General features: G+C 52.0%; 1 protein-coding gene across 2 annotated transcripts in view; it reads right to left on the bottom strand.

The window, feature by feature from the left end:
- MGLL (monoglyceride lipase) overlaps window positions 1-11,292 on the bottom strand; it is a 114,710-nt gene extending 103,418 nt beyond the window's left edge. Inside the window, exons 1-2 of one of the 2 annotated variants that reach the window (XM_032412055.1) lie at window positions 11,150-11,292; window positions 9,726-9,870 (exon numbers count right to left, since the gene is read on the bottom strand). In XM_032412055.1, the coding sequence (XP_032267946.1) occupies window positions 9,726-9,850 (125 nt within the window). In that variant the 5' untranslated portion in view covers window positions 9,851-9,870; window positions 11,150-11,292. Of the gene's footprint in view, window positions 1-9,725; window positions 9,871-10,346; window positions 10,874-11,149 lie in introns of those variants that run through there. The other variant, XM_032412054.1, reaches the window with a different exon arrangement.
- Between the last annotated feature and the right edge of the window lie 1,214 nt (window positions 11,293-12,506).

Below are 12,506 nucleotides of genomic sequence, written 5' to 3'. Positions count from 1 at the left end.
GGAAAGCATGTAGCCTGTGGTCACAGGGGAGAGCTGTAAAGGTGGAATTTATAAAAATCATTCTTGCGGGGCACCTGGGTGCCTCAGTCAGTTAAGCGTCTGCCTTCAGCTCAGGTCATGATCTCAGGGTCTTGGGATCGAACCCGGCATTGGGCTCCGTACTCAGCGAGGAGTCTGCTTCTACCTCTCCCTCTGCCCCCCCCCCACCACACCTCCACCCCGCTCATGTTCTCTCTGTGTCTCAAAGAAATAAATAAAAAATCTTTAAAAAAATCATTATTGCTTTCACTGTAGGGCTTATGTGGCTGATGCTTGCCAGGAGGGTGGTGGGAAGTAAGGGATAATGGTGGGTAACAGACAAGCCCACCACACAGTCCTTCCTCACAGCCTGCCAGACTGATGGTGGAGGCAGCCAAAGAGATCAAACTAAGTAATAAGAGCCCACACTCACACCTCATTTACTACGTGCCCGACGTGAACTCTGACACATACCTGACCTGTACAACCACCCTAGGGAAAAGGTGCTGGTGCCCCCCATTTTAGGGATGCAGAGATTGGTCAAGGAAGGCCTAGAGCCCCACGCCTCGTCCACAAGGACCTGGTCTGTTCCCTGCGGTCTGGCCCACACTGTTCACTGCGCTATCTTGCTTTGCATCCCAGAGAGACCGGCTTTCCCTGAAATGTATCTCTTCAAGATCAACTGAACAGGATAAACAGAGCAAAACTTCCCCAACATCCAAAGGCAGCAATTTCCTTGCCAGGGGTCTTCCACCTCTAACCTAGTAGCGTGCAGGTGGCCTGGGGAAACTGCCCTGCCTTGACAAGACGAGATTAACCAGAGGCTACATGAGACCAAAGATATGGTTTTCTCCTTGCCTTCAAGCTTTTTCTCCTTCTGTTCTTCCTCCTCCTGCCCCCTCTGTATTGGGGGGCCCCATACCTCCTCTGCCACAACCTCCTCTTATTCTCCTAGAGGCTTTCTGGGCTTCTCTTCCTCCTAGAATGTATCCCCCTTCTCGTGGGGCCCCTAAGTGAGTCTCCTGCCATCTTTCTGCAGTCCATCGACCCCCATTACTCAGCATCCTGGCGTATCGCCTAGGTGCCCACATGCTTCTATCCACTGAAAACAGAACCACCAAAATGGAGATGTTATCGAAAGGCTTCCAGCAGTGAGGAGGGAGGTGGCCACTCAGGCCTCTCCAAGCCCTGCCCCAAACTGGACATCTATTGAAATCCCTACTGTGAAGGGGCTACCTTGTGGCTACCTTGCGGCAAACCCATGAGAAGAAGGCATGGGAGCAACTCCTGGGAGAACGTGGCACAGAGGAGAGTGTGCAGGCAGGACCCTGCCCCTGGGCCCACGCCGACCCCCCTAGGTGACCTCATGTTTACCCTCTGAGCCTCAGTCTTCCCAACTGCAAAATGCTGGCACCTGTACAGAGCCTTGGGGGTCAGGGACCCCCATTTTGAGAGTCTGATGGAGCCTGCAATCCATCTTCCTTTCCAGAAAACTGCATATACTTAACATACCCATGATGTCAAAAGGCCCACAGACTCTGACCCCCTAAAACTCTCCACCACCTACTTGGGGAAGTCCCCAGGGCTAGAGAGAGCTGGGGAACTCTAAGGAAACCTTAGCACTCAAGTCTGACTTCCTCCACCAGAAGAGAGATAGCTCTGCTAGTGACATGCTCACATGTCCCTTTCCTCTTTTGGAGTAGATTCATTCACTCATTAACACACGTTCATCAAGCTCCTGCAGAGGGTTGGCCGCTGTTCTGGGCACCAGGGACACCACACGCATGCGCAGAGAAACCAAACACTGCACAATGCACACCTGCGTTTGGTGGGAGAAGCACACCACCATCTCAGGAACCTAAGCCTTGCTCTGGGCCATTGCGCCCGACATCTGCTCTCTGGAGGGAGCAGCATGAGGGGACAGACGCGTGAGTGTCCTCAAGTAACGCAGGTGTGCCTTCACAAAGTGATCCATTTCCATCCTGACCACTGTGAATCCTGCCCCATGGAAATGTAAATATTTCTGGTTTTGGAAACTTGTTCAAGGAAAAGGAAGGTCCAATTTCCCTCAATCCTAACACCAACTGAAAATATATTTTTCCAAACCTTCTTTCTTTCCTTCTGTTCATCCCTCTTCTCCTCTTCCCTGCTCCCTCCCACCCTCCCTCCCTCCTTCCTTTCCTTCCTTCCAGAAATGAGGATAGAGCTGTGATCCCATGAGAAACAGCTTGTTTACACCTTTTTGAGGAAGGGGAGGCATGGTGTTTCATCACTGCACACAGGAGAATTTGCTGGGCGCCAAGAGAAGAAATGAATGGTCAGCACATCCGGCAGCTGCAAATGGAGTGACAGGGCTCACAGCTCTTGTCGAGGCCCTCCTGGCTCCACACAGCCCCCTGCTGTGTGTGTCTCCAACACAGAGAGAACAATGTCACCCCCAGTCCCTCAGTGACCACCATCAACATCCCCACCCCCACCCCCAATGAACAAGGCTGTGTGAAATGAAAAGAACCTCCTACCAACAAGAACCTTGGATGACCCTAAAATATGGGACAAGGGTTGTCTTGTAATCTCAGCTGTAAAAATTCGCACCACTGAAGACCATTTCCTCCATTTATATAATAACCAATGGTTTGGCTTGCATTCACGGACAGAGTGCTTCTGGGATTAAGATCTAAACCTCGAAGGTGTCGATAAACAGACAGTGGTGGACAATGGGTGCTATTCAGGAAGCAGCTTATTTTGCTATTTTTTTCTAAGATTCCACTGCAAAACAAAGCCAGATTTGTATCTGCAGAACATTCTTATAGTAACTGGAAGAAATTATCCCTTAACGAAGCTGTTGGAAAAATCAACTGCAAGAATAGCAGCCGGCCCTTCCTCTGGCCATCAGAAGATCTTTGCTATTCGAAGAGTCTTAAAAAAAAGAACCCGCCCAGAAGAGATGCCCTATTTAAAAATAAGACATTTTGCTATGCTATAACAAAGGCAGAAACATCAGAAAGAGAAACAACAGCTCATATAAGAGAAAGAAACTTCTGGAAATTCTTAAAATAGGCAAAAGAAAATCAAATTGCTAGGGAAAAGCTGATTGATCTGATCGAAAATTGTGTCATTGCTATAAATTCAGAATGAGGTCCACTTTCTCAGAGTTTAGGTGTAAATTTCGTAAAACAACACATTAAGTCAAAGGTGCTTCATTTTTGAGTCCTCCTTGTGGAGAGCCAATGTAAGACAGAATTCCTTTCTCACCTTCATGAAAATGAACTTGTCCCCGTCATTAATATTTTCTTGGGAATTAGGTTTGCTTGGCCATGCTCCCTCTCCTCCATTTCTCCTACTGGTTTATTCCAGGGATGCTCCAGGGAAGGGTCCCATGGGGTCCCACCTGTCCTCAACGTCAGAGAGTAGAGCGGGCATCTTCAGAGCAGAGATAATAAGGGGTGTGTGGGGAAGGAGAACCCTGTATTCCCCATGCACCTGTCACTTGGGGAGGCACCTGGGAGCTATCCTTCCCTGTCTCTACCGCCATCATCAACAGGAGTGGGCAACTTTAGTTCTTCCACTGCTATCACATGGAACCACTACTATGTGGGGACTCAGCCCTCTTCACCTGTCCCCTGGATTATGGCAAACACCTCCAACCAGCTGGCTGTCCAAGTTACAAGTCTGACTACAGTACTTCTGGCTTAAAACTTACCAACAGGGCCCCCACCCCCTGAAGGTTCAAGACCAAGCCTATAGCTCAGCCCGCAGCCTCCCCCACCCACCCCACCCCCCAGGGCTTTGTCCCCTACCACCTCTCTAGCTTCATTAGGTTCCTGCCTTCTGCCCCAGTAATACCACTGCTGAGGCTCCTGAACATCTCATGCAGCCCACGCATTCCTGCCTCGGCTCCCTGGCATGCCCTTCTTGGAGGTCAAGGGCACTAGCTGGAAGGATGAGTAGGAGCTGAAATCCAGCCCACATTCTGTTTCCCAAGCCACACACCCAAAGGGCTGGGTCTACCTGGATGGACCCCCTTTCCTCATTTGCACAAAGGCTCTGCAGGGCCCAGCTGTTTCCTATCTCTCGGGGCTTGCCACATCACATCACAATTATCCATGTGTTCGCCTACCCCCACCCCTACAGCAAACAAAGCGGTCTTTGCCACCCTCTCCCCACCCTGGTGCCCAACACAATGCCTTGAGCATGTAGACGTCAATAACTAAACGTTGGCCGAACGGGCTGGTTGAATGGGAGCGTGACTGTGGCTGAGCAAGAAGAGCAGGGAGGTGAGCCCTAACAGCCTGTCTTGTTACAGAGGCTTCCGAAGAGCCCAAGAGCTATGCTAGCGCCTTACAGCTAGGGGGCAGGTCTCAGGGGCTGGGCGTGGGGGGAGCTGGACTGTCCTCACACCCATGGAGACCAACAGAATGGAGTTCAAAATGGCTCCTTGTAGGGACAAAGAAGGGATGTGATCTGGTCCACCCTGAGGATGTAGCAACCAAAGGTAAGTGATGCAGTGACACCTAGTCCCGCAGGTGGCAGGAGTTCAGAGTGGGGAGAGGTCATGAGAGCTGCAGGAGGCAGCAGGGGACATACGAGGAGGCGGAAACACTCAAAGCTATAAGCAGAACTCGTGGAATCTTGCCCAGAACACGCGATTAATGCCCTAGGCTGGGGGCAGGGACAGGGACACTAAATAACTGACTTACAACCTGGTTAGAAAACTGAAGGGGGAGGGGAGCACAGGAAAAGCCAGTCTGATCTATGAGAACAAAATTCCAGAAGGCAATAGGGATCAAAATTATGTCCAGCCAGATGGTGGAGACGCTGCATCCCCAGGGTCCGGATCCAGTTGGCTGGGAGGAGCCCTTATCTTCTGGGGCCACTGGCGCCACGCCCAAGGGGCTGGTGGTTGATGTGAGGAGGACATTATGAGGGTGGCAGGAAGGGAGTATGTTTTGTAACGTTTAAATATATCCCAGCTTTGAGGAATCACTTCTTCTCCAGGTAAATTTGCATAGGTGGGAGGAATTGTCCTAAAGCGGCATTGCCCAAAATTGCGGCTACAGGTTGTGAAGGCTTCGTGGAGAAAGGGATCAGTGCGACCCAGGGCAGAGGTAGAGGATGTCAGCTGAGCCCCTCTCTGGGGAATAAGGGATAAGGAGAGGAGTAGCGGGAGCAGGGACCTGGGTTTATTGATTCTAGATCCACTAACAATGGCCAAGGCTAAGAACTTGGGGAGGTTCCAGAAACGATGCCACGTGACCCTCGTTAGTCCCTTTCCTGCCATATGCCCCATTTCCAGCCTCCACACCATGTCACCAAGAGGAAAGTCCTGAAAACCGCACCAACTGCACACCACCTCGGATGCAGCCCAGGCTGGTGGAACGGCGGGGGGAGAGGCGGTGGCTCCCACGTGCGGGCGTGGCTGCGGGGCGACTGGTGGCGAAAAGCCAGGTTACTGAGACTGAAGTCAGACGCCAGAAAGGCAAAGAGCACAAAGCCAGCAAGGTCTGGAGAAGGAACTCCAGGGGCTTCTGTTCTGGAAGGTCTCTGAAAATGTAGGGGAATTTGGAACAAAATGCTAAATGAAATTTTCAAAAATGAGTCCCTTGTGAATTCCAGCAAGTCTCCAGGGAGGGTGTGTGCATCGGGACCTCTGCGAGTGAGGGACAAGGGACAACCACACTTTGGAACAGCTCCCCTAATAGACCAGTTGTTATCACCATGGAAGCTAGAGACAGGAACACTTGTCAGCTCTTCAGAGCTGAGGGGCTGCCCAGAGACCAAGTGCATGGAGGGAAGTATCAGCTTTAAAGAAAGATGAAGGGCACCGACGTATGTAGCCAACACACGCCCACTGCGGATAATCAGGCCAACACGCTGTGGCCCAGGTCTAGAACTAGGCATCTGCTGGGGACCGCAGCTGCACCATCACACAGTTGCAGGGGGCCCCCTGGCCCTCCTCATCACACAGAATCAAAGGAAGCCTTGAAATCCTCACACTGAGTATGGTTTCCGAGCACGTGGGGCAGGCGCACCTTCACTGTTCTGAGCGTGGTGGGGTAACATGCCGAAGCTGACGTTTAATGTTGTCCTTTAATAGACTAAGGGTCACATGGCAGACTGAATGCAAAGGGGCTAAATGCTACTCCAGTGCACAGGAGCTCACAAGGCAACCCAAGCCCCACCGGGCGGAGGGGCGGGGGGCTGTCTCTGTCTCCCTGCTGACATCAGGGCTGGAAATGTGCTGAAGAACCGGTATCGTCAAAGTCCGAGATACCGCATCTGGATAAAGCATCCACGCCCCCCAGGGCCTCCCAAGATTTTTGGTTTCCAAACGATCCGTATCTTTCATCTATTTCCCACTTCCAGTAAATATGAGCAAACGATTAGGGAGAATTCATTATTCTTTTACTCTTTACTGCAGGGTGAAGTGATCTTCAACCTTAATGAGAAATGCAAGAATTGATCAGGAAGACGCTACTTAAAAAGACGAAGGTCTGTCTTTCTCAGTGGTGCATTAAGAGCAACTGACTTGGAGCCAGAGGGTTCTGAACTGAATCCAGCTACGCTAGCTGGGTCATCTTGGGCCTGTTCTCCCACGTGTAGAATGGAAAGAGTCATGGTAACATTTACCTCACAGGTTGATGTGAGGTCCAGATGAGATCGTGTGTGTAGACAGTCGAATCCAGACCCCGGAACATATTTGATACTCCATTAATATGAGAAACTCAACTGATATAATCCTGCTCTACCTTAAGTATAACATTTGTTATCACAGGAAATAACACCAGAGGAGCATGAATTTGCCTTGACACTGCCAAACGTAGGCTTAAAAATCTCTGGCACATGGGGCGCCTGGGTTGCTCAGTCGTTAAGCATCTGCCTTCGGCTCAGGTCATGATCCCAGGGTCCTGGGATCAAGCCCCGCATCGGGCTTCCAGCTCAGCCGGAAGTCTGCTTCTCCCTCTCCCACTCCCCCTGCTTGTGTTCCCTCTCTCGCTGTGTCTCTCTCTGTCAAATAAATAAATAAATAAATCTTAAAAAAAAAAAATCTCTGGCACAAAATGATTCAAGGCTGAGCCTCTGGCCTGCTATATTAAAAACAGCGTCGTGTTTGGACACACACGTTAGAATGACGATCCCAAGAAATGCTTTCTTTCTCAGGGTCCAGTTCGAGAGGCTGGCATTTATAAAGACATCATCTGTTTCCATAAGCAGGTTAGGCCAGTTTCCCAGCTGTGGCTGACACCTGTGACCCAGTGTTGCTCTGAGCCACCTGCAGGGCTGGTGTTAGGGCCCAGCAAGTCCTGTGAGAGCAGAAAGTTCCAGGTGCTCTGAGGCAGGCCCCAGGAGCTGGAGGCAACTCGCTGACCATAAAACCAATGCAAAGCAGTGCAACCAAGAGGGGTGCACACAGACCCTCTGTGTAAGGTGACACCTGGGGTGGCTTCGGAGGTCTCAAGGTCCTCTGGGAGAAAGATTTTTTTTTTTTAATGGAGCAGAGTGGAAGGACAGAGAGAAGGTGACATTTGTCTGGGTTTTCCCCACAGACGGTAGAACAGAGAAGGCCCTGAGCTTAACTGGGAAAGGGCCTTGAGGACATTCCCCAGAGGGTACAGACTGAGGCCAGTGGTGACCTGCTGTCCCCTCCCCCTTCCTGAAAGCAACAGGCAACAGTGCTGAAACTCCACAGTGGAGATGTTGCAGAGCGCACAGGAAGGCAGGGCTGCACAATAGCTGCTGGCTGCCCGAGCAGCTGCTCTCAGTTATTAAGACATGGACATGTTCTCATAGCAGTTGGTATAAACCTCTGCCTTGAGGCCCTCACCACTCCCCATCACTCTGGCTGCCATGATCCCTCCTCCAGGAAGCCCTAGCCCTCCTCAAGATCCAGAGATGCCACCACAGGGTTAACACCTGCCACAGGGGGCCTCCCGGAATTTCTGATTGGTCAGGACTGCTGGTGAAATGGTTTGAAGATCACCCCTGACATTGGCCCCAACTCCCTACGATCTGCATCATCTCCATGGAGTAGAGGCAGAGTAGATGGGGGGTGGCCCCTCCCCCAGTCACATTTCTCTCCCAACTCCCAGGACCCAACTGCCTCAGCCACCCACCTACTTTCTTACTGCCATCGGCAACCACTACAACGCAAACCCTGACTTCCCAGAGACAGCTCAGTTCAAACTACGGGGTGTGGGGGTGTTGCTGCTTCTAAGTGGAGCAAAAGCTAAGGAGCAGACAGAATTCCCCACAGCACCACGTCAGCGTGGAGATTGTGAAAACCATTCACGGCCAAGGAAGGGCAGCCAATTCGGCCATTCCCGACCCACTCGCCCACCGCCCTGCGAGGCCCCAGCCAGACACCCAAGGCCCTCCTTATTTCATTGACCTCGAACTAAGATGGCCTCCCCACTCAACCAAGGAAAGCTCCCAAAGTCCGGGACCTGGACATTAAAAATGTGTACTTCCAATTCTTTGTCCTCTTTTTGTAAATTGATCAAATAATGCACCACATACCACAAAGTTCTTAAAAATTGAACTGAGAATATGCAATTCTACAGCCAGTTAAGTCAGAGTGGAGAATAAGTCAGAATGGAGAATTAATGATAATGCTTGACAACCCTTTCTCTCCCTCCCTCCCCCTCTCTCTCCCCACCCCCAGCTTCCTCCCTCCTTCCTTCCCTCCCGTCCCCACTCTCTCCATCTGACACGTATGCAGACATACACACTCTCTTCTCGAGGAAATCTTCAAGAAAGGTATTGCCAGAACAGGTAGGAATTATTACCAGTCCATTATGAGAGCCAGTTTACAGCTGCCCTGAAGCTATGATTTAAACCAGGTCTTTAAAAGTCCCCATCTCTGTGTTTTTAATGGGCAGCTACCTGGATTACCTTGTTGAAAATATAGGAGAGACTCTCTGGCTGTGCTAGGGTCAGGTGATTACTGAAACACAAAGAGAGACATAATCCACATTAGACCGTGTCCCCTAGGAGACCAGAGGCCTTCGAGGCAGGTAAAATATCCATGGGACAGGAGATGCTCACCCGTCACCAGGCCAATTGGTTACCACAAATAATTTCTTTCCCTGAATAACACAAACAAGCAGGGTTTTCCCTATTTTGCACAAGAGGAGGGGAGCAGCCGGAGACCAGCTGTCTGATGGTGTATAGTCCCAACGCCTGTTTCTAATAGCAAGACAAATCCTTGATGGAAAATGTACAAAGTAATTGAGCTGGCAAGAACTCAGAAGGAAATACCCAGGCCCCTTTCTTCCTAGTTGTACATGTATGAGACCTCTGAAGCTCATAATCAAGCAGGAAAGAGAACGAAGATTACTCTATTGATACAGTTTTGATTTTCTTATCTGCTTAGGTGGCTTTCTGGAGTTGTTGGGTTTGATTTTTAAAGGAATGCCTGTACCACAGGAAATCAATTTCAGTACAAAAAATAAAGTCATGTGGAATTTTTGAACACTGCCATACGGTGGAATCCGTATCCTGGTTGTTATAATGAAAATAGAACTCCTGCTTCTTAATTAAAAAAAAAAAAAAGATCAAGTATAAATCTCAGCTTTGTTAGCACTGCTGTGCCTGACGTGAAGTAGGTCATGAAGAAAGTGGCCCCAGAGGAGATGCTACATGAAGAAGGAGGAGAGGCAGGTGAGCATGTGCCCGTGGGCATCTGGGGCAGCACTGTGGGCCAGACTTACTTGGGTGTGCCCGTCGGCTTCCAGTACCTGCAGAAGAGGTACTGTCCGTCGGCATTGACCAGGTGAGGCAGGTCCTGGTATGGAACGCTCTGCGGGGTCTGCCTGGGAGAACTTTCCTCTGGCATTCTGAAAGGATCTGCAAGTCCTTGAAAGAAAAGAGGACATATTTCAAAGTCAGAAATATGGCAAAACACATAGAGATGGGGAGAAAAGCCTTGTTTGGTGTCAGTAATATTTTTTAAGCAGTTAAAAAAAAAACAAAAAACCCTCCATTTCAAAGATTTTTAAAAACCCATATATTTCTTGCAATCTCTCCGAGACTGAAAAATCCCATTTGTTCTTAGGAAAATGCTCACTTTATTTTTTAAGTGCCTCATTACAGCTTTTTCCCCCTTCCCATCTGTGTTTATTTTAAATCATTTCAGGAAACTTCATCTTAAAGACTATTTTAGCTGTAATCAAGTGGAAATTACAGTCAGCTCTGTGGGTATAAAGACCCAGCTGCAAGAAGACCCATCTATCTTAAAATCCCCAAGGAAGTTTCAAAGGGGCACAATAATGAGGTGGATGATACTCCAATTAATTCCTCCTGTCTGAAATTCCAAAGATTCCATGACAAACCTGTTTCCATCATGTCCTGGTTTTTGCATTCCACAACCACGACAGCATGAAGGATCAGAGCCAGGCAAATAAGGGCTGTTCCCTCATCTCGGCCGTCACAGGGCAGCATTCAAGCAGCTCCGGAGCCCCTGTCCCCTACCCCGCGCCCTGCCCCCAGAGCCTGCCTTTCGGGCTTTAGGGGTGCGGAGCCCGGGAGCCTGCTACCAGCTCGCACTGACAAGCTCTCCGGGGCTCCCCTCCTTCCCCAGGGGCGGGGGAACAGGCGCCTGAGATGCCCCACTACTAGTTTAGGTCATTACTTTCCTTGCACAAACCGATGGAGGGGTTCGGGGACGAGAGGGGCTCGCGAGCCCCGGGAAACTGGGAAACTAGCTCCGCGCACACCGAGGCACCTCGCACATGCACAAATGCGGGTCCCCGAGGCAAAGTCACCCCCGAGGCTCCTGACAAACTTTGCTTCCTGCCTGTCTCCGACAGCGCAGGGAATGGAGCCCTGCAGCTGTCACTGGGAAAGCCACCGGAAAAACCAGGAGACTTCGCCGGGCGTGTGCACGGGGACGGCGGGGACCGGGAAGATGGAGTTGACGGGGACAAGTTGGTTTGGGGGCTGGTGCGAGGGAGCAGGGGAGGGCGCGCGCACACACGCGCACACACAGACACGCGCACCACAGACACGCGCGCACACACGCGCGCGCACCAGGGGGCGCGGGAGCCCACGCCGAGCGCGCGGGGGACCCCCGAGGCTGCTCCCCACCCCTGGGGACGGCACTTGCTGGCTGGGGCGGGGGCCGGGAGGCAGTTACCGGGGCCACAAGCGCCGCTGTCGCGTTCCCCGAGCGCCGCGGGTCCTCGTCTGCGGCGGGCCGGTGCCGGGCCAAGCTGCGCGCCGCCGGCTCCGCGGCGACAGGGCGCGGCGTCTGCGCTGCCACTTTATCCCCGGGCCGGCTCGGCGGCGGGGGCGGCCCGAGGTGGGTGGGGACGCGCGGGACAGGCGGGCGGTGCGGAGAGGCGGCGCCCGGGGCCCACGTGTGCCCGGCCCGCGGGGAGGAGCTGGGGGCACAGCCCGCGGACCCGGCCACGCGCTCCTCCCCGCCCGGCCTCGCGGGAGGCCGCGCCCCGGGGTGGCGGCCTGGGGACCGTCACGAGGCCTGGAACCCAGCCGGGCTCACCCGAGTGTCAGCGCGGCAGGACTCGCCACACCCACGCGCAACACACCTAGCGCACACAGACCCACGTAGGGACACAAACGCACACCACACACACAGACAGCAAACGGACTACATGCGTGCACAGACCCACACCCAGATACTACACGTACAGACACAGAAAACACACATGCAGATGCTACATGTTCACAAGGACACACACCACACATGCAGGCATGCATAGACGTCCCCACAGATACACACGCATGGACACATGGGGACGCACAAACAACATACCACACGCACAGACACACAAACGCATACATACTCAATATACAAAGCAGACACGCGACATCCACAGAGATACACAAACCCACATAGGCACACATAGAAAGGAACACAGAGTGACACACTCATGCACACAGACACCCATAGATCTCCCCAAGCATACAAACATGACATGCACATATGGGCAGACAGTCATATTGTGCGCGCACGCGCGCGCGCACACACACACACACACACACACACTCATATACAGACATATTCACGCCCCCCCAGAGAGACACACATGGTCAGACACACACATAAAAAGCTGGGGTGGGGGTGCACAGCTCCCCAGGAGGTAGGGTAGAGGCAGACTGGTGTAGGCCTTGTCCCTCTACTTCCATCCCCAGCAACCTTCCCCAGGTCCCAGGAGGTGGGCCCCCAAAGGAAATCTCTGGGGCATCTACACAGGCCAGGGACAGGTCTGAACAGTGTCCAGTACAACTAGCAGTGTAGCTTAGAGTCCAGATCACCTGTTCTAGCTCCTCCGTCCTGTGGGCCTTAATCTCCTCACCTGTAGCCTGGGTACAATACCTGTGTCCCCAAGGAGTGTGACAAATGTCCCCAGCTCACACTGACCTCAGCTGGCCTTTGTGCCTTTCCTTCTTTCACAAATAACTTTACACCATAGCAATGTTGAAAAGAACTGCTGTCCTCCAGAAACTGGTATCTCAATGTCACATTGTAT

The sequence above is a fragment of the Phoca vitulina genome, unplaced genomic scaffold, assembly GCF_004348235.1.
Source record: "Phoca vitulina isolate PV1807 unplaced genomic scaffold, GSC_HSeal_1.0 scaffold13, whole genome shotgun sequence".
Lineage (NCBI taxonomy): Eukaryota > Metazoa > Chordata > Mammalia > Carnivora > Phocidae > Phoca > Phoca vitulina.
The sequence above is the reverse complement of the archived record's forward strand: the minus strand, read 5'-3'. Positions and strand labels throughout refer to the sequence as shown.